The 26,229-nt window shown below is 48.9% G+C and overlaps 1 protein-coding gene across 1 annotated transcript; it reads right to left on the bottom strand.

Annotated features, from left to right (window-relative positions):
* Positions 1–437: 437 nt before the first annotated feature.
* Positions 438–20,162, bottom strand: LOC147646718 (maestro heat-like repeat-containing protein family member 6). The gene is made up of 13 exons (XM_086873024.1): positions 19,317–20,162; positions 18,983–19,047; positions 18,724–18,873; positions 18,386–18,534; positions 17,934–18,081; positions 17,497–17,684; positions 17,270–17,407; positions 16,877–16,991; positions 16,567–16,704; positions 16,178–16,354; positions 15,886–16,041; positions 15,626–15,727; positions 438–482 (listed from the first exon to the last, which is right to left on the bottom strand). Exons 1-13 carry the CDS (start codon positions 19,696–19,698, stop codon positions 438–440), a joined length of 1,953 nt encoding a protein of 650 aa, XP_086729150.1. The 5' UTR covers positions 19,699–20,162.
* Between the last annotated feature and the right edge of the window lie 6,067 nt (positions 20,163–26,229).

Below are 26,229 nucleotides of genomic sequence, written 5' to 3'. Positions count from 1 at the left end.
TGCCTCAAATCACCCAAAGGGCCCCAACATCAGCCAAAGTGGCCTGAAACGCCCAAAAGGGACCTGAAATCACCCGAAAAGGGCTCGGTTCGAGCGGCACCGGGACTGGGAGCGAGACCCAGATGGAGACCGAGACCGAGACTGAGGCCTAGAGCGGGCCTGAGACTGGGACTGAATCCGGCACCGGCACCGAGAGCGGCACCGCTCCGGGACCGGGACTGAGACCGGGACCGGCACCGCTGCGCCATTGAGATCGACACCGGGACTGGAATCGGCTCCGGGAGTGCCCCGGGACTGCTCCGAGACTGAGAGCGAGGCCAGCACAGGGACTGGGATCAACACCAGGAGCGCTCCCAGAGCAGAACAGGGATCTCCGAGTGTTCTCAGTGTGGGAAGAGGTTTCCCAACAGATCCATTCTCTTCCGGCACTATCGGATTCACAGGGATGAGAGGCCTTTCCGCTGCCCCGACTGCGGGAAGGGCTTCAAGCACAACAGCAACCTGGTCAAACAGCGGCGCATCCACAGCGGGGAGAGGCCCCACGAGTGTTCCCAGTGTGGGAAGAGCTTCTCACAGAGCTCTCACTTGACCCGACACCAACGGAAGGGAAGCCCTGCGAGTGCCCCGAGTGCGGGAAGAGCTTCGTGCGCTGCTGCAGCTCCATCCCCCACTGGAGGAGCCACCTTGGGCACATTCCTGGGATCCACCTTGGCAATACACCTGGCTGCTTATCCTTCTCCTTTGGCCACAGTTTGCTTCTCATCTCCATCTCTTTGCACTCCAAAAGCCAGGAGGGATCCATCTGTCACCTCAGAACAACTCAATCCCACGAAAAACAGCTCCATTTGACCCCAAAAGGGCTCGATCCCAACTCCAAAGGGCTTGTTCCACCTCAGAAAATCTCAATCCCAGGCTAAAAGAATGGATCTGAAGAAATGCAGAATGTCATTTATAACCTACACAACAGTAAGTGAGTAGAATTTTGCCCCTTGGAAGAAATGCTCCAGAGTATATAAAAATACAATATTGGGTTTCAATTACTTATGCTGAACAGCACTGGAAGAAATCCAGGTTGGAATTCTAATACCATTTCAGAGTGTCTTCATTCTTGCTCCTCTAAGAACATAAAAGCAATGATGTATTGACAGTCAAGGCAATGCAAGATAAATGCAGTCTTAGGAAAAACCTTGAGATAATCCAAGTAAATTTGGAGAGCACACATTTCTCTGTATGTTGTACAGTTCCAGACATATTGTTGTAATAAATATCTTTCCCATGGCATCAGTAATTACAGGAGCATGCAAGTAAAATGAGCATTGCCCTCTCCCCCACCAGTTTTACTCTTTAAATAGATCTTTTAGAGATCAATGTACTTATCCAAAAGAGGACTGAGGGGTTATTTGATCATAGTTTCTAACTGCCTTCTTAGGGTAAAAGTACAGGATATGAAATAACTCTTTCATCTAGCAGCAAACAATACTATGGGTACAAAAGATACAAAAATTCAGGAGAAAATACTTATCAAACTTTTTTTTTTTTTTTTTTTTTTGTAATGTGGAGTGAATGGCCAGTAAATCAAAACATGAAGAAAAGAGTAGATGCCTCATAACTCAATGTCATCAAAGCCAGACTGAATGCTTCTGTGGAAAATCCCAAGCACTAGGTCTAAGTTGTGGCCTTGCAATCAAAACTAACCGATGTGACTGGCCCTAATCGCTTGTGTCTTTAAAACCAACTTCTCCCTCTAATTTGCATTTCTACCTTGCCTTGTATAATGCTGATAGTTTTCATTCACCTATTGAAATACTTCTTCCATTCAAAGCAATGGATGTACTTGACCGTGAGAAATGCACAAACAAGGCTGGGAAATATTTTCATATGTATCCACTGATTTGGACAAGTAGATACACGGATAAAAGCTGAGATGGGCCAAATAAATTTAGCAGAAGCATGTGAGGACATGATCAGCAGAGTCTGCTGGTGATGCAGAATTGTAGAGGTCAACACTAAGAAAAAAAGTCAAGCTGGACACAAGTATAGGTTTGGACAGAAGTGGGGGGAGAGCAGCCCTACAGAAAAGGATCTGGGGGTGTTGGCTAAAGAGGAGTCAGCAGTGTGCCCCCAGGGAACGTCATGCTGGGGCAAATGAAACACAGCATCATTAATTGGTCAAAAGGGGGAATTACCCAGCAGTGCTGGCAGCTGGGGGAAATGAGGCTGAGCAGCAAACTCTTTGCTCTCTCCAAACACCTGAGGAAGGCAAGGTGCTGATCTCTTCTCCCCGGTATCCAGTGATAAGACAGATGGGAATGGTTCCAAACTGAGCTAGATGAGGTTTAGCAAGCATTTTTATCAATAGACATGGGTCAAACACTTCCTAACAGGCTTCCTAAAGAGATGATTGATGGTTCCAAGCCTGTCTGTTTGAGAGGTACTTGGACAATGAGCTGAATAACATTCTTAACATTTTGCTCAGCCCTGAATTGATTCAAGCAGCTGAAGGAGGCCATGGGACTGCTGGAGACCATGGATAGGATCAGAGGGCTGGAATACCTCTCCTACGATGACAAGCTGAGAGAGTTTGGTTTGTTCAGCCTGGAGAACAGAAGGCTCTGGGGCAACCTTAAAGCGCCTTAAAGGGGGGCTCCAAGAAAGCTGGAGAGACTTTTAAACGACATGTAGTGATAGGATAAGGGGAAATGGCTTGAAACCAAAAGAAAGTACATTTAGATGAAATGTTAGAAATTCTTTAGGGTGAGGCTGGTGAGGCACTGGAATAGGTTGCCCAGAGAAGCTGTGGGTGCTCCGTGCCTGAAAGTGTTCAAGAGCAGGCTGGACAAGGCTTGGAGTAACCTGCTCTAGAGAAAGGTGTCCCTGCCCGTGGCAGCGTGATTGGAACTAGATGATCTTCAAAGTCCCTTCCAACCCAAGCCATTCTATGATTCTGTCATTCTATGACTGGTGTAGGACTCTTCCAACTGAAATAGTTTTTTCCACTTTTTTTTGGTTGTGTGACCTTCATGACTCACTGCTCAGCTCACTGAGGCAATCTGCCTTCCCAACAGGAACAGAAATGGAAAGCCCCATGAAACACTCATCTTAGATGATTTCACACAGCTCAGTCTCCTGGGAAAATACGGCTAAGCAGCTTTTCCAGTCCGTGCACAGTTCTTCATTGACATAATGCATGAATTTGAAGCAGGGCCATCACCTCAGGGTTACTGTAAACTTCCAGACATGGGTGTCACAAGAAACATCAGACTCATATTTGTATTCCAAGTCCATCAGTCTAAGAAAACAGATCTCCTTGCAGAACCACTCTATATCTCAAATATTGAGCTGCCTGCCTTTGCAGGAATAGCTCAAATTGTTCCTGTGTGAAGAAATGCCCTCATACGTAACTTAAATATATACTTTTACAGGAACTTGATCTCAAAGTATGGCTGAGTGGAGCACTTGGTGCTTAAAATGGCAGCAAACTTGTGTTAGTGCTATTCACAGATAGATCCATCCCGAGCAATTCCTTTGATCCTTAACTCTTTCACACTCCCATCCTTGTCATCTCCCTGCTTAGCTGCCTACAGACACTCCATCTTAAAATTCAAATAGTTATGTTATTGGAGACACCTTTAATTTTCTGACACCTCTACTTCTCTGACACCTCTCCATATTTTTCTTTACTGTTTGCCACAGACCCTGGAGCACTGTCCCATTCCTGCCCCTCCCTCCTCTCCTCCCCCCAATCCCAGACGAAAAAATCCTATTTTAAGAAAAATCCTATTAAGAAAAAAATCCTATTTTTTCTTGCCTTCTATCCTCTTGTCTTTTTCCACCTCCAGATATGCATCTAGAGACATACACACTATTTTTGTTTGGCTGTGGAAAGTTTGTCTTTTCAGTTCCTTACAAAGTATTTGAAAAGGTAGCATTTTTTTGCATTTAATTAAAGGCAAATTAAATTATTATTAATAATTTATCATTATCAAAATAAATTATCATTATCATTAATTATTTTTTGAAATATCCCAAATGATGCCTTAGAGAAAAAGGCAGCAAACACTGTTGAAAGTCCTGGCTTGTGGTCACTGATGGAAATCCAGCCCCTTAGCCCAAGTGGAAGGGGCATAGCCCATGTATTTGGAATGACAGTTCTGTGTTCTCTTGGTTAGATTGTGCTCCTGTTATGGAATAAACTGATAAAGTCCTCCAAGAAAGATGAAGCTGTGGTTGGTTGTTTGGGCTTTTAAAAATGATGATTTTTAAATGACACATTGTGGCATCTCCCTATGGCCACAGACTTGCAGCCAGAAGTTACACAGAAAAAAAGGACTGTAGTCTGTCTGCTTTCAAATGTCACACCTGCACTGTGTGAAGAACTCCTGGTGACATTGAGGCCATTTAATTTTGGACCATCTATTCCTGTTATATGGCAGAGACTAATAACTTTGAACAGTAGCACAGGTCCCGGCAGGTGCCTTGTTTTCCTTGGGCAGCCTTGGCGAGGGGCAGGAGCTTGTGGGCACAGGTGGCTGGTGTGCTTTGTGTGCCTTGTGTGCCTGGCCCGGTGTGGGTTTTGTGCTTTGTGTGGCCTGTGTGCTGCTGGCTGTGGCTCCGAGTCCGCTGTGGCCATAGGCAGCCCTGGTGGCCGGGCTGTGTGCTCTGCGTGTCTGGGCTGTGTTGGTGAGGCTGCAGGGCACGGCAGGAAGGTGAGCGCTCCTGAGAGGGGAAGCAGCGCCTACGGCCAGAGCGCCCTGAGAGCGCCCGATCCCGCCTGATCTCGGAAGCTCAGCAGGGTCATGTAAATCATGTAGGACTTTTCTCCTAACATGAGTATCCTGGGGATTTCTCAGAGCTGTTTTAAAGGAAAATACAGGACAATGTCCTGGATTCCTTCTTTATGTTCCTAGAAAACCTTCTGCTAAGCTGCTTGCCTGTGTCTTCACTATCTAGCCTGAGACTTGGGTGACTAATCCTATTAATTAAGGCAGCATTATGATTAATAGCTCCTTGGATCAGTCAAAGGTAGATAACATGTTGGAGTCTGAGTGTGTCCCCTTGTTTTTAATACTTACTTCTAGGATTCAAAGAAACACTGAATTTCATATAATACGAAATTCATGAGCATGTTTTCATGGTGATACATGAAAACAAATGTTAAAGTTAGATAGGAAAAGTGTGAGTGTGTAGATTAGAAAGTTTTCTAAATCACTGGGTGAAAAAGTAGTTTAGAGAACAAGAGACAAGATGGAGGATTTAGGGTTTTTTTCTCTTGTCCTTCTTCTTTCTTCTTCATGTTCTTCTCCTAGGGGTTTTTGGGTAGTAGGAGGTGATTGGATAGAAAATACCGTAGTGCAGCACACAGGTGTTGGGTCGTTGGGTCACTAAGAAAAATAACTTCCTGCAAAAGCTTACTAAATCTCCACCATTTCCCACTAAATCCAAGAAAAATCCCTCAAAATTCTTCAAGTCTCCTCCAAATCCCACAAAAATCCCACAAAATTCCAGAAACATCCCACAAAATCTCCTCAATATCCCACAAAATTCTGGAAAAGCCTCAAAAAATTCCAGAAAAATCCCACAACATTCCCTATAACTTCTCAAAATTCTACCAAATTCCAGCAACATCCACAACATATCCAAAAATGTCCACAAAATTTCACAAAATCCCACAAAATTCCAGTAAAATCTGATGAAATTAGTGTTCAGGAACATACATCATCACAGAATGATTATATGAAGGTGCTTTATTGAAGAGCTCTGGGTGTCAGGGGTACACAGACCCAAATCTGACCCATCTTGCTTTTGAGCTGAACATGTTTTATACTCTATCACTATACAACTTAGATATTAATTATTAAACTTACATTGATCTATTGTATGCATTGTTTTTACCCAAGCATGGATTTCTCGTGTTCCCCTCTCAACCCCCTAACATTGTTCCTCATGTTCTTTAAACAATAATTATATCTAATCACATCTAACAATTCTATCATTTATCATATATTGATTACACAGGTGCAGTTTCACATGATCTTTAGCAAGCACAAGGCCTAACATTTCCCAGGGCCTACTCATCTTGAGCTTTCCAAGCCTAATTTTCTTTCTGAGTCCCCAAATTTTCTATGATTTTAGAACCTTTTACTATCATTCCCCCCTTTGAAAGCATTTTCACTTCACTATAAGTGCAAATGTTTGCACTTGACACAGTCCTTTGTTTCTGAGTTTACACTCGATGTTCTTCGAATCCTTGATTGATGTAAACGTTGTCCTGGATGCTGTCAGGAACTGGAGAACCAGAAGATGGTGGGGGTGGATCTTGTGTCACTGCCTTTATTATTTTCTGGTTCCAGGATGTTTTCTTCTTTATTTCTCCCTTGAAGATGCTGTAAACTAAGCAAATTGCTAAGAATACAATTAGTAAGATTATCACACTCTCAATGATAGATTTAATCCATGAACTCACATTCCACCCTAACCCTTTGAAGATTTTGCCTAACCAACTTGTAGTCAAATCCTTTTGCTCTTCCTGTGCTTTGTGCTCTATTTGTTGCAACTGATTGATGTCATGTTCTACATCTGCAGTCACATTTGGGATGTGGACGCAGCAATGATCAATCCATCCCTTAAAAAACCCACACACTCCATGCTCTTTCAGGAGTAATAAATTGTAATTGTACATTTAGTTCTTTAAATCTTTCCCAGCTCACTCTTGCCAATTTCTCTACCTGACCTGTAGGTTTGTACAACATTTCTTTATTCTGATAGTTTGCTCTAGGACCGAGCAAAGACTCTAGGGCCCAGCCAAATTTCACTCTACAAGAGGGTTCTTGCCAAGTGTCATCCTGATTCTGTTCCTATCCTAATCTTCCCTAGCTATGCCTGTGTCTAGCCACTGAGTTGTTTTTAAGCACATTTCACATTTTGACATTACTGATTTTACCATTGTTAGCATCTGTACCGAGATTAATTTTTGTTTCATCCATTTTACCAATGCCTCTGCACCCCAATGACATTTGTTATGTTTCATTTATAGAACTTCTCTCATTATCAAGGGGGTAAACACTATTTGTCTTTGTGCAGTTACATACCACTCTTCTGAATTCTTTTGTGCATTTAGAAAATGTCCCAATTTCTCATCTCCTATTGAATATTTCGGTTTTGGAGGCAAATTAAATTGAGATACATTAACTTTTTAAGATATCAATGCCATTGTTCTTTGCCCTTTTCAAGCAATCTGTCAAGCTGTCCAGTCTGCTTTTCGATTCCCTTCACAAATTTTGGAGTTTCCTGATTGGTGTCCTTTGCAGTGCATAATTGCTACTTGTTCAGGTTTTGTATTGCTTTTATCAATTGCAGGACTGCATCTTGATGTTTAATGTGTGTACCTTGAGCAGACAGCAGTCTTCTTTCTTTCCACAGCACTCTGTGGACATGCACTACTCCAAAGCATACTCTGAGCCAGTCCAGATGTTTCCCCTTTTCCCTTTACTCAATTCTAGTGCTCTGCTTAAGGCAACCAGTTCTGCCCTCTGGGCAGATGCATTTGCTGATAATGCTTTTGCCTCCACTATTGCACTGACTGTTGTTACCGCATATCCAGCGTATCTGGTCCCGTTCTCCACCAAGCTGCTTCCATCTGTGAATAGCTCTCACTCTGCTTGCTCCAGTGGGATGTCTTTCAGGTCTTCTCTTGCCGAATAGGTGTCCTCTATTACTTCTACACAGTCATGCTCTAATGGGCCTTCTTCAGTTGTGGTACCCAGGAACAGAGCTGCATTCAAGAGGTCAGTTGTCTTTAGTGTGACATCATCCTGCTCAGTCAGGATTACCTGGAATTTCATCATCCTGCTTGGAGATAGCCAATGGCCCCTCTTTTGTTCTAAAACAGTGCTCACCATGTGTGGCACAGAGACATCTATGTGTCTACCCATGGTGAGTTTCCTGGCTTCTTGTGGCAGCATCACGCTGGCTGCAACTGCCCGCAGGCATGAAGGCCATCCAGCACTCCCCTTGTCAAGCTGTTTGGAAAAGCAGCCTACCGGCCTTTCCCAGCTTCCCAAACCTTGGCTCAGCACTCCCAGTGCTAGGTGTAGTCTTTCATGCACAAAGAGCTGGAAATCTTTGGACAAACCTGGCAATCCGAACGCCGGAGCAGTTGTCAATGCCTCCTTCAGTTTGAGGAAGGCCTCCTTCTGTGCTCTGCCCCAGGTAAACGGCTGCGTCTTCTGGGCCTCATCCAGGGCTTTTGCAATTAGTCCATAGTCCATGATCCACAGGCAGCACCACCCTGTCATCCCAAGGAAGACTCGCAGCTCATGCACGTTCTGGGGTTCTGGAATAGCACAAATAGCTTGAATACAATTAATACCCAGCTTACATTGCCCTGGTGAGATTTCACATCCCAGGGAAATCACACTCTGCCAGGCAATTTGTGCCTTTTCTTTAGACTCCTTATATCCTCCCATTCCCAGCTGATCTCAAATTTCAATTGGTACCTTTATGCAGGTTGTTCTCTCTTCTGTAGCTATCAGTACACCATCAACATACTGTAACAGCAGGTATTGTTTTCTCGGTACTTGCCCGTTCTCGGTCCAAATCTCCAGCTCCTTCCCCAGCTGGCTTCCAAATAGGGTTGGACTGTTCTTGTATCCTTGTGGGAGTCGTGTTCAGGTGAGCTGAGTTTTCCTTCTATTTTCTGGACTTTCCCACTCAAAGACAAACAGTTTCCTACTTTTTTTGTCAAGGGGTATGCAGAAAAAGGCATCTTTTAAATCAAGTACAGTAAACCATTTCTATTTCATTTTTATAGATGTTAACAATGTGCAAGGATTAGCTACCACTGGGTAAATATCTTTAGTTATTCCATATATTGCTCTCAAATCCTGCACTAGTCTTTATTGGTCAACACAGAAATTTGGGCTCCAGTGTTAACTACAAAAGTAAAAAGTGGATGTATAGGACCCACTGTTATTGAGAAACCGCTCAGACTATTCAGCCTAGTCTTCACAGAAGTATGGAGAACATCATTTATTTCTATCTTCAGCACACTTTTACAGGGTTTTACAGGGTCCCTGGGCTAAGCAAGTTACTCTTGGTTAATCCACACAGGTTTACGTTTTTTCTCTTATACACAAGGATATTGTTTTGCTTCATTCTCTCTGCTTCAGGAAAGTTTCAAGGACATGAGCCTTTAATATCACAACTTATACCAAAGGCTGGTTTGTGCAGACAGGCCTTTACTAAAATATCATGCCCACCTTCTCTTCAAATATTCTCTACACACTATTGCTGTAATCAGTATGTCTCCAGTTTTGTTATCTCTAGTGAGCACTTGAAATAAAAGCAACCTCTGCCTCTCTGCTCACCCAGGAGAGGCAGAGTTCCCAGTTTCCCTGATTCTGAGGCTCTTTGGGCTCCACTCCCAGAAGCTGAGAAGGAGACGGCTTTGGCTCACAGCCCCAGAGCCTGTGGAGCTGTGCTGGGTTATCCAATGGGGCATTCCATACAATGAACTTGGGACAGTGCCAATTAGAAACAACTTCACTCAACTTTGAAGTGAGAAGCCATCTATTACCTTGCTGGGGACCCCCTTCTTTATCTCCAGTGACCACCAATACTGGCAGTGAGAGATTTCTTTTCTCTTGTCTGGGTTTTCCTTAAGAGAACCAATGCATCTAACACCTTTGCTTTCTCTGATTTTTCTTCTGCCATTTTTACAGGTCCATTATTTCTACTGGAATGAATTAGCTCTTTTGGAGGGTAAATTTGATCCATGAGAGGGGTTTCCCCCTCTTCTGTTTTTTTTTAGCAAGTCAGCATTTTTGAATTTTCATCCCGGAGGGCTGCTCGCAACAGATTGATCTTACTCTTTTCTTCATTGAATTGTTTTTGCAAAATTTCAACTAGGTTCTGGAGGGAGTCTATTCTAGTTCTTTCCTCACTTCTTTGCTTAAAGCCAATTTCTAGAGCTGCAGTAAAAAAAGCTCCCAAAACTGAGAAGAGTAGAGTTTGATTTTTGACCAGTTTAAATTTTCTTTCATCTTGTAAAGAACACACTCTATCAATCACATTTTCCAAATTAAACCAGTAACTAAGCGCCCACTTTTCCCCTCCCGGAGAAGGTCTGGCATTGTGTTTTGCTAACAGAGCATAAAATGCAGCTTTAACTTCTGCACTGCCCTTTTCAGTCATTTTTACAAAGGGAAAACCACTACAGGGAGGTATAAACTTCAATTATACACACACACACACACCCACACCCACACTGCTTTTTGTTTCCCTGTGTGGGTAAAAAGACCAAATCTGCTCAGGAGGCACTCTTTCAGTTTAAAATTCTGATTGTCTCTTTGCTACACCAAGCACTCAAAATTCACACACACAACAACAACAAAAACATTCCCACCCTTTTGCACTAAGAGATCTTTTGTGAAATTCTGCAGACAGAGCCCTCAAGTGAGTGTGGGGTGCTTTTCACCTCGGCGTGTGCAGTTTGTGGGAAATTCGAGTTGCCCCCCTTGCTTTCTAGACACCGCTCACTCTCTTGGGAGTGTCGGGCTGGGTGCGGCTGGAGCAAAACATCTTTCCCCTAATACAGACTGCACAACAAACCTGCAGCCCCTTCTGTCTGTCACAAATCCTGTCCGTGACTCCAGTTTAAATGTCACGATTCGCTAACGCCAGTGGGAGTCGCGAGAAGTTTCTTTGATCTCAGAGGGCACAAAGGACACAAAGGGATTTCAGTTGAAATCACAACACCAATAATGTGCCTTTATTTTAGTGATAACAAGGGTTATGTGATAGAGGAGAGGGAGTGAGAGAGAGAGAGAGGAGAAAGAAAACAAAGTAAAGAAAGAGAGAGGTTATAGCTACTATAGCTACCAACAGATGAGACAGTGTCACAGGGGTCTTTTTCCGTGGGGAGATCTCACCAAAATTAATTTAGCCTTATGTAATTCTTCCCCAAAGTGACCTTGTTTCCAATGTGCTAAGAAGCACCCCAAAGGAGAAGTACCTGCTATGAGAGCATTGCTGCCCAAAACCCCTTTAAGCTTCTCCATGTCACAACTACAATACACCACAAATGCCGAACCTGCAACGCTTTCGCAGTCGTCTGACGGACGGCGCCCAGGCAATCCCAACAGGAATTCCTTTAGCCCAACCAAGCGCAGCTTTTGCTGCGTCTTATTGGCAGGCACCCAAACCAAAGTGAAAGCACCTTACCTCTTCTCCTGGGGACGCTGTGAGCAGCGCAGACGGTCGCGGCCGATGGGCTCCCCGAGAATCCCTCGGTGCCGGCTGGAGCAGGATCGGGTCGCGAGCTCGCTCAGCAGCACTCACAAGGTCCCATCTGGGTCACCAAAATGTTAGAGTTCAGGAACACACATCATCACACAATGATTATATGCAGGTGCTTTATTGAAGAGCTCTGGGTGTCAGGGGTACACAGACCCAAATCTGACCCATCTTGCTTTTGAGTTGAACATGTTTTATACTCTATCGTTATACAACTTAGATATTAATTATTAAACTTACATTGTTCTATTGTACGCATTGTTTTTACCCAAGCATGGATTTCTCGTGATCCCACCTCAGCCCCCTAACATTGTTCCTCATGTTCTTTAAACAATAATTATATCTAATCACATCTAACAATTCTATCATTTATCATATATTGATTACACAGGTGCAGTTTCACATGATCTTTAGCAAGCACAAGGCCTAACATTTCCAGGGCCTACTTTTCCCAGGGCTTGTCAAGCCTAACTTTCTTTCTGAGTTCCCAAATTTCCTAAGATTTTAAAATGTTTTACGATCACCTCCAGACACAAGGAGTCCTGTCTGAACAGTCACAGTGCTACATCTATTTTTAATTTTAACTTTTATCAATTTTTCCAGAGCCTGCTGGCTGTGTTCAAGGTTTTCTCCCTATTTCCTCCCTAGTGCACATTCTCCAGAAACTCTGCTTTTACATCCTTTTGCATTGATTAAAGTTACCTGCAATGACCAGTCAATCCAAACCCTGGGAAAACTTGAACTTAAATGTGTACCTAGGCAAAATATTTACCTCCCACATCTGAAGCCATGAGCTGCCAAGTACTGTCCCCACTGTCATACCCTGTCCCCTGGAGCTCTGCTGATGCCATTTCAAAAGGGTTGCCAATGAAAACAAGTTTGAATATTTTTGTAGGTTCCACATTGGCATTCAAATCCTTGACTAGAAAAATCACAAGTCAAGATTTCTAGGATTCTTCCATACCAAAGCTGTCATTCTCACCCTGGATTTTAGAGTGTCTAAACAGTCAGACAAGGTTTTAGTTTTAGACTCTACAGACAAAGTCCCTGCTGTTCGGCGATCCCATTCCATCAGCATATAGTCCTGATGATTCCTTTAGGCAGGAGCAGCAAAGGCAAGAATGAGCCAAACAAGCTGTTCCTGTGTTCTCATGCCCGGCACAGCAGTAACTGGGAGTTCAAGAATGGATTCAGGAGACAATGGGTGCACAGGGAGCCACCAAGACTTTGGGATGCTGAAATGGACCAGCCTGGTGCCTGTGCCCGGGCTGCACGGGGCTGAGCTCCAACTGGACAATCTAACAATGGTTGAATGGACACACCATGGGCCACTGGAGACTCCTACTCCTAGTTCTGTGAGCTACACTATTCACCTGTCATTCACCAGATGATTTTTTCATCTTTGCTTGAAATCCAGGAGAGGAAAAGGTCAACATGGAAAAGTGTTCTCCCAATTCTAGTGACACCTGTGCCTGCACACCACCTGTGCCCATGGCAGGGTGCTTGGAGACTGGATGATGTTGATGATACTTTGCAACACCAAGTGCTCAGGGATTCTGGGATTGCCCAAGTGGAGAGCAAAACTGAGCCGTGTAAGTCCCTGCTTTTTTTCAGCACATGCTGCTTCTTCCTTTGTTCCAAGCAAGTCCAGGATTTTGTTTCATGTATCTTTAAGGTGCCTGGACAGATGAGAGGGAGGGCAGCTGCCCCATCAGACTCTCTCTCTCTCTCTCTCTCTCTCTCTCTCTCTCTCTTTCTCAGGATGGCGCCAATGCCGCTGCCTTGGGACACCTGAGTGTGGAAGGCGAGCTCGCCCTCAAGCACGGCCATCCAAGTCAGTCACGGGCACAGGCTGCAGCTGAAGCTGGCAAGCGTTGTTGTAAGGCTGCAAGTGAAGAGAAAGCCATTGTGGCCAACTCTGCTGAAGCCTTTTGCCAAAGCAAAGGCAATTGTGCCCACAGCCTCCCCCTGTTTGGCACCCGGCTGCTGCGGACGCCTCAGTGCGCAGGTGCCGACGTTGGGGCTGCTGCTGTTCCTGGGCACGCTCTGCTGCTGTTTCTGTGGGCTCCAGAGCCGCTTGGGCAGCAGCCACTGGGCAGCCCTGCCGGAGGAGACATCGCCACCCTCCCCATGGTGGCAGCAGCTCTGTGGGCCCCGAGCTCTGTGTCAGGGGGGCCTCGGTCACAGCAGCGTGGCCTGGGCAGCCGTGACGGCCCGGGCTGGCCGCCAGCCCTGCCTCTGCCCACTGCCCCTTCCTGGAGGCACCCAGTGGCCGTGGCCTGGCAGCACTCCCTGCCCTCCATGTCCCCAGCCAGCCCAGCCTGGGCACCTCGGGCTGTCCCCACCCTCCCGCTGGGGTGGTGTCCCAGCCTCCAGGCCTTCTGCTGCAGGCCTGGGGGACATTTTGGGGCAGCACCGGAGCAGCCAGGTGTAAGGGACCAGGCGGCTGCCCGGGGGCTGCTTATGGCCTCTGACACCCAATTCCTCAGGGCTTCCCACCACCCCGGCTCCTCCAGGGCCTTCTGTCCCCTTGGAACCTCCTGCCACCCACTCCCTCACACATCCCCCTCGTGCCTTCCCACTGCCTTGTCCCGTCTGGGCCTCCGCAGCCCCTCATCCCTTCATGGCCTCCCAGCACCCCGTGCCCTCAGGGGCTCCCCCAGCCTGGCCCGGCAGCAGCGCCGCAGCCCCACAGGAGCTCCAGCAGCTCCTCAGCCATCACGGCACCAACACACGGGCAGCAGGACACAGATGGCGCTTCCTGCCTGCCACAGGGCTTGTGGCTTCAGCACAACCACCAAAGGCCAAGGGGCTTCTGGCCATTTCCCCTGCACCACTGCATGCCCCGGCAGGTTGCTGAACACAAGAACCCTTTTCCCTCTCTTCCCCTATGCCCCACACACCCTGGGCAGCAAAAGAAAGGTCTTGGGACTCTTGTGGTTTATAACATATCCTATATTATTTACATACTAGATGGAAACGAAACGAAGAAAAGAATAATCTCTATGAAACAAAAAATAACAGATGGCCCATGTGGCCCCAGAAGATAGAGCCTCTCAGCCCTAACATATCCTATATTATTTACATAGTAAAAAGAAGAGAAAATAGGAAAATAACAACCCTTATGAAATAAACAATCCTGGCTGGCCCATGTGGCCCCAGAAGACAGAGCCTCTCAGGTCAGCGCTGAGCACATCTCCAGCAGCGCAGCCAGCCCAAGCCCGACAGACGAGGCCGTGTCCTCCATGCCCTGAGGATTTGGTCTTGCATCCTCTGCAGGATGGAATATCGGGCACTCTGGATGGCCCGGAGGACATACAGCGTTTCAAGTGCCAGGTCTGACACGGCACAGCTTCTGTCCTCCGTCAGGCGTTCGAGGGCTGCAAGAGAGACGAACAGAGCTACGGTCAGACCCCAGAGCTGTGGGGGCCCAGCGAGAGCCCCCTGCCAGGGCCATGCCAGCCAGCTCTTGCCTTGGCCAGGAGGGAGCAGGGACCAAGGGGGTCAGCCCGAAGCTGCTGGCCACAAATGCCCCACGTGGCCCTGAAATCTCACTGTGCTCTGCCCACGCCGCCCCTCATCGGCACAGGGAGCAGAGCCCTCCACAGCCAGGCCAGGGCTTGCAGCTGCCCCCGACAGCCACCACTGTCAGCCTGCTGCCGTGGCTCACCTCTGCACAACACCTGGAGCTCTGCGTGCTGCCCCCTCAGCTGCTCCCCGGCCATCCCTGAGAACACAGAGCCTGTCAGGGTCCCAGCAGCACAGCTCCCTGCCAGCGGCGCTGCCAGCCCTGTGGCCACACGGCCTCCTGCCCCGGCAGGGCTCAGCCCGGGCCCTTGCCGCATCCTGACTCAGCCCAAGGGCACGGCTGCCAGAGGCCGGCAGCAGCAGCCCCGAGGGCAGCCGGGGCTCCAGGGCGCCGGGCCCGGGTGCCGCTGCCGGGGCAGCAGCCGGGGCTGGGGCCGAGCTGCGGCGGGGCGGGGAGGGAGCCCGGGCTCGGGACTCACCGATGACCCTGATGGCCGCCGCTCTCAGGGTCTCCTGTGGGTCCTGCAGGTACTGCAGGGCCCGGCGCAGATGCTCGGCCAAGGGGATCCTGTGGTCGGCCAGCTGGAGAGAGCGGCAGGAGGGAAGGGTTGGCGCGGGCTCTGTCCCTCGGCCGGGCGCTGCTGCCTGCGGCCAGCCCCGGCCTCCCGTGCCCGGCCAGCCCTGAGAAGCCGTGCGGCCCCCGGGTGCAGCAGTGGGCAGGGGCACAGCTGCCAGCCCCACACACTGACCACCGGGGCCAGGGGGCTTCTCTAGCCTTTGGCTGGCACTTGCAGGCCGCCCTTACCACGAGCCTGGCAAACTTCCACAGCTTCTCCTTCCTCACAGCTTTTTCTAGGTCTGGCCTCTTCAGAAAGCCAGCCGCGCGAAGGAGCGTTGTCCGAGAGGCCTGGGGAGCAGCAGAGAGCCGCAAATGGCCCCACAAGGCAGGGCACAGGAGTGTCCCAGTGCCAAGGGCTGGAGGAGGCTGCAGCCTGCAAGCCTGCGTCAGGGCAGGAGGCAGCTGAGCCCCCTGCCAAGGCGCAGCAGCAGCCCAGGAGTCCTCACCTCTGCCACATGCCGATTCTCATCTTGGCAGTGGAAAAAGAGTGGGAGCAGGCTCTGGTACACTCGTTCCTTCAGGGGCTTTCTTCCTTCTTCTTCTGCTGAAGACATCACTCTTCGAAGGAGAGACATGGAGAGCAGCTGCACCTGGCTATGGGGCTGTATGAAAGGAAGGAAGGAAAAATGACCTCATCATTGGCTTCTTGTGGCCCACATTGGCGCAGGCCTGCAAATGCACAGGGCACAAAGTGTCCGGGCAGCAGGCAGTGGCCGTGGCTGGGGCACAGAGCCTTACATTGTCCAGGAGTTTCAGGAGCGGCTCAGCCAGCTGCAGGGCCCTGCGCCAGGATATTGGGGTGTCTTCATCCAAGAAAATATAGCTCAGGAGAGCAATGCTCATCCTGGCCACGTCACTGTCCAAGTCCCACAGGAGGTGCACTAGTCTTCCTGTCAGGCTCTGAATTCTTTCGGCCTGTGCAGAACACAAGGGTGTGAAAGCCCGGGCAGCTGCCGCAGGGCCCAGAGGCCAAAGGGCTGTCCCAAAGCACTCGGGCAGCTGAAGCAGGAGGCAGGAGAGCTGGGAGGAGCTGCCTCAGCGCCCAAGGCAAAGGCCAGCCAAGGCAAGTGACAGCATTGCCCAGCCTCATGCTGCCCACACGGTTTCAGCTGCTGCCCCCTTCTCACCATGGAGGGACGGTCCCTTAGCAGGAGGAGAGCCCTGAGCACCTGGTGATGCATCTCTGTGGAGTTGTACCACAGGTACTTATACAAGATCTCCATTAGGCTGTCACCACAGTCACTCAAGTCCAGGCAATCTAGGAGCTGAAAGGCACAGGGCAGTGAGAGGGGAGCCGGCCGGCAGGAGCCTGGAAGTGCGCAGGGCTGGGCCCAGGCAGCAGCACAGGGCGCGGGTGCCGTCCCAGGCAGCTGTGGCTATGCCAGGGGATAGGGCTGGCAGGGAGCTGAGCGAGGTAGTGCTGGCCATCAGGCTCACCTCCACAAGGAATGCCATGGCAGAGACATCCCAGTGTGGCAACGGTTTGCTGAGCACCTCAAGCAGGTAGCTTAAGATGCCTTTACACAAGTGGGCGGATGCACGGCACATTACCCTGGAAGGCGGAAAACGGCACAAAGAGTCTCAGCAAGGGTGCGAAAAACCTCTCCCAGGACTGACTGACGCAGTTGTCATATTGCCCCAGCACCCTGTGAGGGGATTTGGGCCCTTGAGATGTGGCTGCTCCTGGGCACCCTCCTCTCGCAGCCTTTTGCAGTCTCCTTGGCCATCCCTCGGTGACGAGGCCCTCAAGCCCATGGCCACGGGGACTGTGGGGGACATCCCGGGCAGGCGGCACAAATGTCAGAGGCAGTGGGGAGAAGGGGGGCTCACCTGGCCAGCAGACCCATGGCATAGTGGTGGGTGTCAGCACAGAGCAGCGTGTCCCAGCCACGCTTGCGTTCCATTGCCACCACCACATGCTCCAAGTGGAGACTGCAGAGCAGGGCCTTCAGGGTCTGCACTGCAAACCTGTGTGCACAGCAAAGCCCAGGTGACGCTGGGAGCGCTGGCTCTGAGGCTGGGGAAGTGGCAGGGACAGGAGGAGTGGCATGGAGCACCTGTTGGGGCTGGTGGAGAGGCCGTGTTGCTCCTGGCATTCCTTCCAGAAGGTATGGACGTCTTCTGTCATATACAAAGTACTGAAGTACGTTTGGAAGAGGAGATGCACAAAGAGGCGGGGGAAATAGACTGTGAGGATCTGTGGGCAACAGGGCCCCTGGAGGATCTTCCACATCACCAGAGTTGCCTGTAGAGGACAAAGCAGCCCGAGACAGCGCTCAGTGCCGGGGCGTCCGTGTGGCAGGGCCTGAGCGTGGCAGGGAGAGGCCAGGGGAGACGCAGGGGGAGCAGCGGGCCTGGTGGCCCTGAAGCTGCCCCTAGGCCAGGTTTGTGGCCAGTGCCTGAAGCAGGGAGATGCAGTGGGGGAAGGAGGCAACAGAGCTGCTGGAGAGGCGGCCGGCCTTGCGGTGAGCAAAGGCCAGCTCCAGAAACTCACAGTCAGGGAAAAGACAGCCGTCTTGTCCCCATCAGAGGTGCCCAGGTTTTTCTGCGGCCAGCTCCCCACCACATTGATGAGGAGCGGTGTCACTTCCTCTGAAATCCAGGGCGAGAGCAAGATGGTCGTCCACATGGCCATAGCAGCTCTGCGGGGTCAGACACATCACCGTGGGCTGGGCAGCAGCGGGGAGCTGAGCTGGCCGCCAGCTCTGCCTGTGCCCACTGGCCCTGAGCGGCAGCAGCAGCCAGGCAGCCCAGCCCTGTGGGGACAGGCCCCTGAGGGGCAGGCTGGCAGCACCGCAGCAGGCTCGGGGGCCGACTTTGTAGCAGGGCTGGCAAAGGGAGCAGCCAGAGGGCCCTGGAAGTCTGTGTTGCTCACAGCCCAGGGCCGGGCTGTACAGGGTGATGGGCTGGGGAGCCCTGAGGCCTCGGGGCAGCTGGGCCCCATACCTGTCACACGTTGGGGCCACCCGCAGGAGAGTGATGGCCACATCATCGGGCTCTGCCTCGGCCACTTGCATCAGGGCCCAGTCCATCCTGTGCTCAGCAGCCTCATTGGCCATGAGCCACTGGTGGATGTACCTCACCACGCCGGGCACCTGGAGAAGGCACAGGGAGACTTGGAATGCTAGCAGAGGGAGTCAGCAACGTGCCCAGCTTCTTCCCCAGACAAGTGCTTATCTTCCAGCCCACTGCCATGGCCTCAAAAGCTTCAAGTGAGCAGCAGGCGTGGCTTGGGAAAGCCAAGCAATTGCTGGAGGATCAAAGGCTGGCCACAGGCTGCTTACTTGCTCTGGATTGAAAAGAGCCGTCTCTACAAGCAGATCCAGCTGGGCAGCGCTGCTCTGTTCTGCCAAGACCTCTGAGGATGCCTTGACCTCAGTGTCCATAGGTCTGGTGTCTTCCTTGCCAATTCTCTTGATGTATTGGTAAAGAAACTGTAGGAGAAGGGCAGGAAGACAGGGAAGTTGCATGGAGTGCTCCAAGTGCGGTGCTGGGCTGAGCAGTGCCAGCAGGCCCAGCGCAGGTGGGGATGGCTGCAGGTACCTGCGCTGCTCTGCGGAAGCGGCCACGGGCGGTGTCCTGCTCTTGTGTGCCGTCCATGGCTGCATCTGGCAAAGAGCAGCCAGAGCTGAGGGGCTGCGGGAGAGGCCGGAGAGCACAGCCCAGCCCTGCGTTCCCCAGGCAGGGACAGTCCTGGGATGCCCCAGGGGATGCAGCACGGCCACTGCTGCGGGGGCAGCCCCAGCCCCTTTTTTGTGCTGTCCATGGGTGTGTGTCCACAGGACAGTGTGGGATGGGATGAGATGGGATGCAATGGGATGGGATGGGGCCAAGATGGCCGCAGGCACCAGCCCTGTGGCCCAGCTCTGCCACTCACCCTCCTCCAGCGGCTGCAACTGCTGCACCTCTTCGGTCTCTGGTGCTGGGGCAGTTCCAGGGCCTTCTTCCTCGACCTCCTCCTCTTCCTCCTCCACCCAGGCCAGCTTGGGCACTCTTGGGGGTCGCTGCTCCCTATCTTCTTTCGGACTCTCCCATCCTTTCCATAGGAACAGCACCAGGGGATGGCATGGCATGGAATGGGATGGGGCCAAGCTGGCAACAGGCACTAGCCCTAAGGCCGAGCTCTGCAACTCACCCTCCTGTGGTGCCTGGAACTCCTGCACCTCTTCAGACTCCTGTGCCAGGACAGCTCCAGAGCCTTCTTCTTCCACCTCCTCAAGCCAGGCCAACTTGGCCACTCTTGGGGGTCGCTGCTCCATGGCAGTGACTGGATTTATGGCTGCTTGCAGGAGTGATGGCTCGGAAAAGCTCGGAGTCAGCAAGTCCTGCAGTCGTGCCTGGAAGGCACCTGCAAGACTCAAGTCCTGGCAAGACTGCAAGACAGCGAGTCCTGCACTTGGGTCTTGAGGGCTCCTGCCAGAAGGACAGGAGGCTCCTCGACAGGGATTGTGGTCTGGTCTCAAGGGCAGAGACTGCAGGGATGGGCGACACGTCGGAAAAGCTCCGGGTCACCAAGTCCCACGGTCTGCCCTCAAGAGAACCTTAAGAAGGAAGGCTCAGCAAGGCCACAGGTCAGCAAGACCTGTGGTCTGGCCTCGAGGTCACCTGTAGGAATAATCCTTCAGAAAAGCTCCAGGTCCGACACAAAGGAGTGCACTGTGCGGGGGCTCCTCACAGCACCGCTCTGGCGCGTCCTGACCCGTCGCGTGCACCGAGCACTGTGGCGTGGCCCTGTCACCGCCAGCTCCTATGGCAGCACGTGTCACAAAGGGCCCTTTGACATCTGCTCCCGTTGCCACCATCCCACGGTGACCGTGCTGCAGCGTGTCACAAAGGGCCCTTGCACACCCTGCCCTCCGCCCTGGGGTCGCCCCCATCCCCCCCAAGTGGCCCAGCTTGGAAGGAATCCCTTGCCCAAAGTGTCTAAGACAGCCTGACGGGATCTTTAGGAACAGCTTGTTAGAAATGAAATGGAGGCAAATTTATCAATAAGAATTTTATTGAAAACTTTGTAAAATTTTCTCATGCAAATGTCTTGGTTTTTGGAGACAGGTGTCTGCTAGGGAGGGCAGGAGCCTCCCTTGGAATGAAAAATGTAGACCCCCTCCCTCCGAATTATGATAATCTTGAAATCAAGGGGCTCTCAGGCAGAGATCTGGGGATAGGAATGACAGTTTTTTACTAATATTTATAACCAGGCAAACAAACAACAATAACTACAGCGTTAGCAAGGAAACAGAGCCAGGGACCCTGTGACAGCTTTCTGGGCTGAGACGGGAAAGGATGGAGGAGAGGCTTTGTTTCACAAACCCCCTCGGGTTGGCAGTCAGTGCTGGTGCTCCTGCAGGGCTCTGAGGAACACTCAGCTGGAACAGCAGGGATGAGCTGAGATCCCGGGCCAGTGGCTGAGGTGGATCAGCAGCTCCGTGGCGGTGGCTGGCACTGCCACACGTCCCGGCAGGACAGGGGGTGCGAGGCCACCAATGAAGAGGGAAGAAGGAGAAGAAGCAGCAGCTCCATCTGGGTGATGGCGAAATTCCCTTCTCCCCACCACAACAGCTCTGCACCCAAAGTGTTCTTCTCAGAAGCTGAAGAAGCCACCAAACTGTCCCCACCCTCCCCTTTTCCTGCCCCCTTCCCCCCCTGGGCCCAGCCAAACTCTTTATCTTTCCTCAAGCACCCACCAGGTACCTGCAGTTAAGTTTTCCCTGCAAGTCATGAGTAAAAATTCCACAGGCAAGCCAGAACTAAATAGAAAATAAAGGACACCTAACCCCCAACACCTGTAAGTTGTATCTTGAGAGTCAGCCAGGATCTTTGTTTGCCAGAAACACCTCTGAAGTTTAATCAAGGCATTAGTCATCAAAATTATTTTGAAAATTTAAAGATCAAAGTAGCCAAAATACTCAATGTAACTAATTGCTGGGTATGTTCTCAGCTCAGGTTGGGAGGAATGGGGTTCCCTCGGAGGGCTCACCCTGTGGGGTGGCCAAAACTCTGTCAATGGGCTCTGACTCGTAACGGATCCAGTGCAGGGACACTGACAGAAAACTGTGCTGTGGAACACAGGAATGCAATTATCAGTTTTACAGGATTGACTGAGATTTCCCTTCATGAGAAACCAAGCACTGTTCTAGTTGGAGGCCACAATGTGAAAGGATTTCTGTGCTTTACCATCACAAGCTTACTCATTCTTTTTCCCTCACCCTCATTCACGGTAGGAACAATAATTCTGTTGTCCATGGAGCTGGCACCTTTTGAATTCCAGAATAATGTCCCCAAGGTCCTTTGCTGTTCAGCTTTACTGCGCTGTCTGTGGCTAACAAGGCTTGCTGGGGTCCTTTTCCCTTCGGCTGGAGAGGTGCCGGGTCCCAGTCCCTGAGGGACAGCCAGGCTCCTGGCTGGAATTGGTGTGGAAGTCCCTCAGGGTCACATCAGCCTTCACATGGAGCCCTGTGGATCTGAGCATTTTCCAAAGGGGCCGTTGGGGCAAACAGGGAGGTTTGGTCTGGCAGGGTCTGTAAAACAATATCCCATCCCATCGACTTGTTCTGGCAGAGAACACTTGGCTGCAGGGACATATTCCCATTGTTCCTGCTCAGGTCTCAGGATTCCAACAGTGTTGTCTTTGCCCAGAGCTGTTCCTTCAGCTGGCTTGGGAGGGCCATTTGGCCTCTGGACCCACACTGTGGCTCCTTTATTAGGACTGCTGGGTCCAAACTCCTTTTATCCACAAATGGAGGCAATTTGAAGTGGATATCCTTTCTTCACAATTATTTTTCAAATTGCGATATCAATATTTCTTCTACCTTGTCATGGGGTTGAATAATCAAATCTTGTTCACTATTGTTTAACAGACTTACTTCAATTTCTCCTTGATAATCTGCATCAATTCCTCCTCCCATGACATGAACACTTTGCAAGGCCAAGCTCCAATGAGCAGTTATCAAACCAAAGTGTCCTGGAGGAATCTGAATTCTTATTCCTGTATTGTAAACTCTCATTTGCTTCTGATTTCTCCTAATGAATTCCAGTGCATGAAGGTCCAGCCCTGCAGCCTCTGGGCTGGCCCTGGCAGGGGCCATCACAGCCAGAACAATTTCCCAGGCAGTCCAAGTCTCACTGTCCATGGCTGTGTTTGCAAATTGGGTGCAGCCGTGCACACCCAGGGGTTTCCATTTCCCAGTGGGCCCATTGTTAAGGGCATGGAGCCCATCTGGGAGATGGGTTCTCCACCGGGACAGGTTCCCATCTCCTCGTTTTATCAGCTGCTCTTTGAACAGCCTCTTCAGCCATGGAACCAATCCTGCCATTTGTGGATAGTGTGGTACATGAAAAACCCAGCAGTTTTAATCACTGTATTTTTCACAGGAACAGACAAAGCATTCCACATCACAGCATCAGCAAGCCATATAAAAACAGCCAACTTCACCCCTTCCTCCTTTATTCTGTGTATACAATTCACAAAGTTTACCATTGACATTTGGGTCTTTGCTAGTCCTTTTTTGTAGGGTATTTAGTGTTACAGTGAGCAACCAAAGCTCACAGATTAGTATTGTCAACATTTTTTCACATTATCAATTTTTAATTTTGGATATAAATATATATTACTGATTATTATTGTTATCATTATTATAATTATTACTATTATTATCATTATTATTATCATTATCATCATCATCATTGTTGTTTTTGTTGTTTCACTTGCACAAACAAACCTGAGCTCAAGACTAAAACCTGCTGTACCTTCACATGGGAGCATTCCAAAAACAATTGTTCCTTCTCTTGGTGCTGTTTCCAATGTGCTGTTAACAAAATCCATCCTCATCTTCCCAAACTTACAAGTTCTTTTCCTTTTTCCACATGCAATTTTTGGCTGCATTCTAAGACTGATTTACTAAAATATGGATATGATCTGGTATCACTATCCAACTGAGACAAAGACTCTTGAACTGGTTTAGGGTTAAAAAGTGTATGATTATTAGCAGCGCTGGGCCGATGTGTCAGATCACCCCTTAATACACACGGCCCCGAATACAGGTGAATACAGGCTTTTTATTTCCAGAAATATGGAACACAAATGCATATTCATAACCCCGTTGCCACCCACACTCTGCTTCCTATGCTAATTAGGAAAAAAGCAATTAAGCATGCGTAGTTTGTTCCTTGAAATGGGTTGGTGGTCCTTTTATGAGGAGGGGTGAGAGAAGGGAGGGAAGGGATATGGCTCTTCCTCCTTCTGACCTTTCTACCTTTTCAATGCAAAGTGACAAATGGACCCTTGGCTGGGCTCCTAGTTTCATGTCTTCCAGGAGTTTCTGATTTCCAATTCTCTTCTGTTCTTCAAGTTCCTTACCAGATTCATTGCTTCTCATTATAAGCCCAGCTGAACAAGCATAGAGTTGACAGACAATTAGTTATTAGCCAACGATTAACCTCTAATTTTAGCAAAGTTTCTCTAGCTCCCTTTAATTTTAGCAAGGCCCATCTATTTATTTTGTTTAGATTTAGCAAGGCTTCTTTCTAATGAAGGCCTCGGCTTCTCTAAATTCTTAAATTCTTCAAAGTTTATGTCTCAGAGTTTTGACTGCTTTAAGGATCCAATGGAACCTCCATAGCCCCTGGCACCCCCAGAGTTCTGGCTGAGATGAAAAGATGAATGGGGAAATAAAGAAACACCTTCTGAAGCTGGTGATAGAAACTAAGATGCCGGCTCTTGCCACTGGCTTGGGCAAGAAGAAGGGCCAGACCCAGTGGGGATACTCAATTATCTCCCTTTGAACTGATGTTTAGAATTCCTTATCCTGGTAATCCTCAGCCTTGAGAATTACCTGGGGGTAGGGATAAAGGATATCTATTGGAAACAATATGTAGCCTGGATAGTGTCTCTTGTAAAAGCTCTTTGACAAGAAGCTCAGCTAGCACAGAGCCTGCCTTTAGACTTTGCTGTTCACAACATCCAGCCAGGAGATTGAGTCCTAGTGAAGGAGTAGAGAGAAGCAGCAGCAGCAGCAGCAAAGTAGGGTAGACCTGTGCAAGTGTTGCTGAGCACAGAAACAGCCGTCAGGAGAGCTGAACACGGGTAGAGCCATCCCTCTCGAGTCAAGGTCTCTAAGGCCCCAGAAATTCAGACATCTCAGCTAGAGGAGAAGCTCGGCAGGCTGCCACTGATGCTCCACAAGAGGGGACTGGAGCAGTAGCCAGGCCATCAACATCAGGGGAAGCCCCGTGTGCCTCCCACAGCCTGGCTGCTGAAATAGTTTGTGTGGGCATCCCTTCTCTCAAATCTCCAGTCATTAGAGGCCAATCCTCACTGTCATTGTTTTCTTTATGTTAAAGCTCTTTCTGTGCCTTCACTCGCCTCTACAGGTCGTGTAAAGACAACATGAAAGTAAAAGTTAAGTTAGGAAATTAAATTACACCATTAAAATGTCTGCCTTAATAATCTTACCTTGATATTGTCAGCCACTTGAAGTTGAAACCAAAAGTAGAAAAGTAATTTTTAACCATAAGAGAAGAAGTAGCAAATCCTTTTACCTGAAAAATTGTGAAGTCTGTGGAAGGCCAGGAAGATCTGAAGACTGGCCGTGGCTGCCCAGCACAGTCAAACCTAAACAACGAGTTAAGTCCATAATAAACAAGATTTTGAGATGAAGAACGAAGTCTATGGTGGCTTCATTCTTCTGAAAAAAGCATTTATTGTCTAAATAGAACAAGAAGCACATACGTGGGAAAAAGCATTTCTGACTAGACTTTAGGTTCAGAGTGTTAGACCCCCAGCTTCCCTCCTTATAATTGTTTCAGATATCAAGGCAAATAGAATCAAATGTTTGTTAAGTTCACCACCAGCAGCTAAGCAAGGTGTTCCTTTAATAATTACCAAAAAGATTTTGAAGGCTATAAAGCAGAGGGAAAAGAGAAGGTTTTTTGGAGCCCTTATTTTTAAGCTGCCCCCAAAACAATTCCATAAGCAGGACACGTGTTGTCCGTGATGATCAGTAGAAGTAGCAACACTGAAACAAAACTCAAATCCTTTGTAATAGGTTCTGGTCCAGATCCAACAAAACAGATTTAAATGGAACTGCAGGTAGAAGCCTCGTGTGAGAGCTTAGAAATGCAAACACTGTCAGCAGAAGAAGGGAGAGTGTGGCAAATTAACTGATAGCTAAAAGGTGGTGAAACAAATTACAAAAGCAATAGGAAAGTTAACTCATGTATCAGTCCAAACATGGAAAGAATGAGAATAAGATATGTTTTCGTGGTTATCTAGTAAACTGTGGGTTTAAGAAATGCTTTTCTTGTGCTGTAGCAACTCTAATCTTTTTAGCATGCATGATCCCTTGCTTAGTACAATTTCTTAAACGTGTGCTAAAAAGGATGCAGGTAGTAGCCATAGCTACTAATCCAGGAATAGCTACAAAAGGACAGAAATTGATGTCACTGCAAATAATTGCAAAACAAAAAAAAAATCGAGGAATAGGAAATAAAGTCAATGATAACTAAAGTTTGTAAAGACAATTAGTAAGAAATTTTTTTTAAAAAGAGAGGTTGAGAGGAATGAGAGATTTGTCTTTAGAAACAAGCTGTGGGTCTGCTGGTAAATAAAACTAGCACTGAGAGATAAAAGAAACAATGGGAAGGATTCCTCTGATTGATGAATGGAAAAAAGATATTTGCCTTTACAAACAAACTGTAAGTTTGCTGATAAATGAAATTTGATATTGAAAGATGAAAGAATCAATGGGGGAAAACCATAAATTCCATAAGAATTAAAAATGAAGAAGGAGGGT

This window comes from Cyanistes caeruleus, unplaced genomic scaffold (assembly GCF_971803275.1).
Source record: "Cyanistes caeruleus unplaced genomic scaffold, bCyaCae1.hap1.1 HAP1_SCAFFOLD_81, whole genome shotgun sequence".
Taxonomy (NCBI): domain Eukaryota; kingdom Metazoa; phylum Chordata; class Aves; order Passeriformes; family Paridae; genus Cyanistes; species Cyanistes caeruleus.
This window is presented reverse-complemented; position numbering and strand designations above follow the sequence as displayed.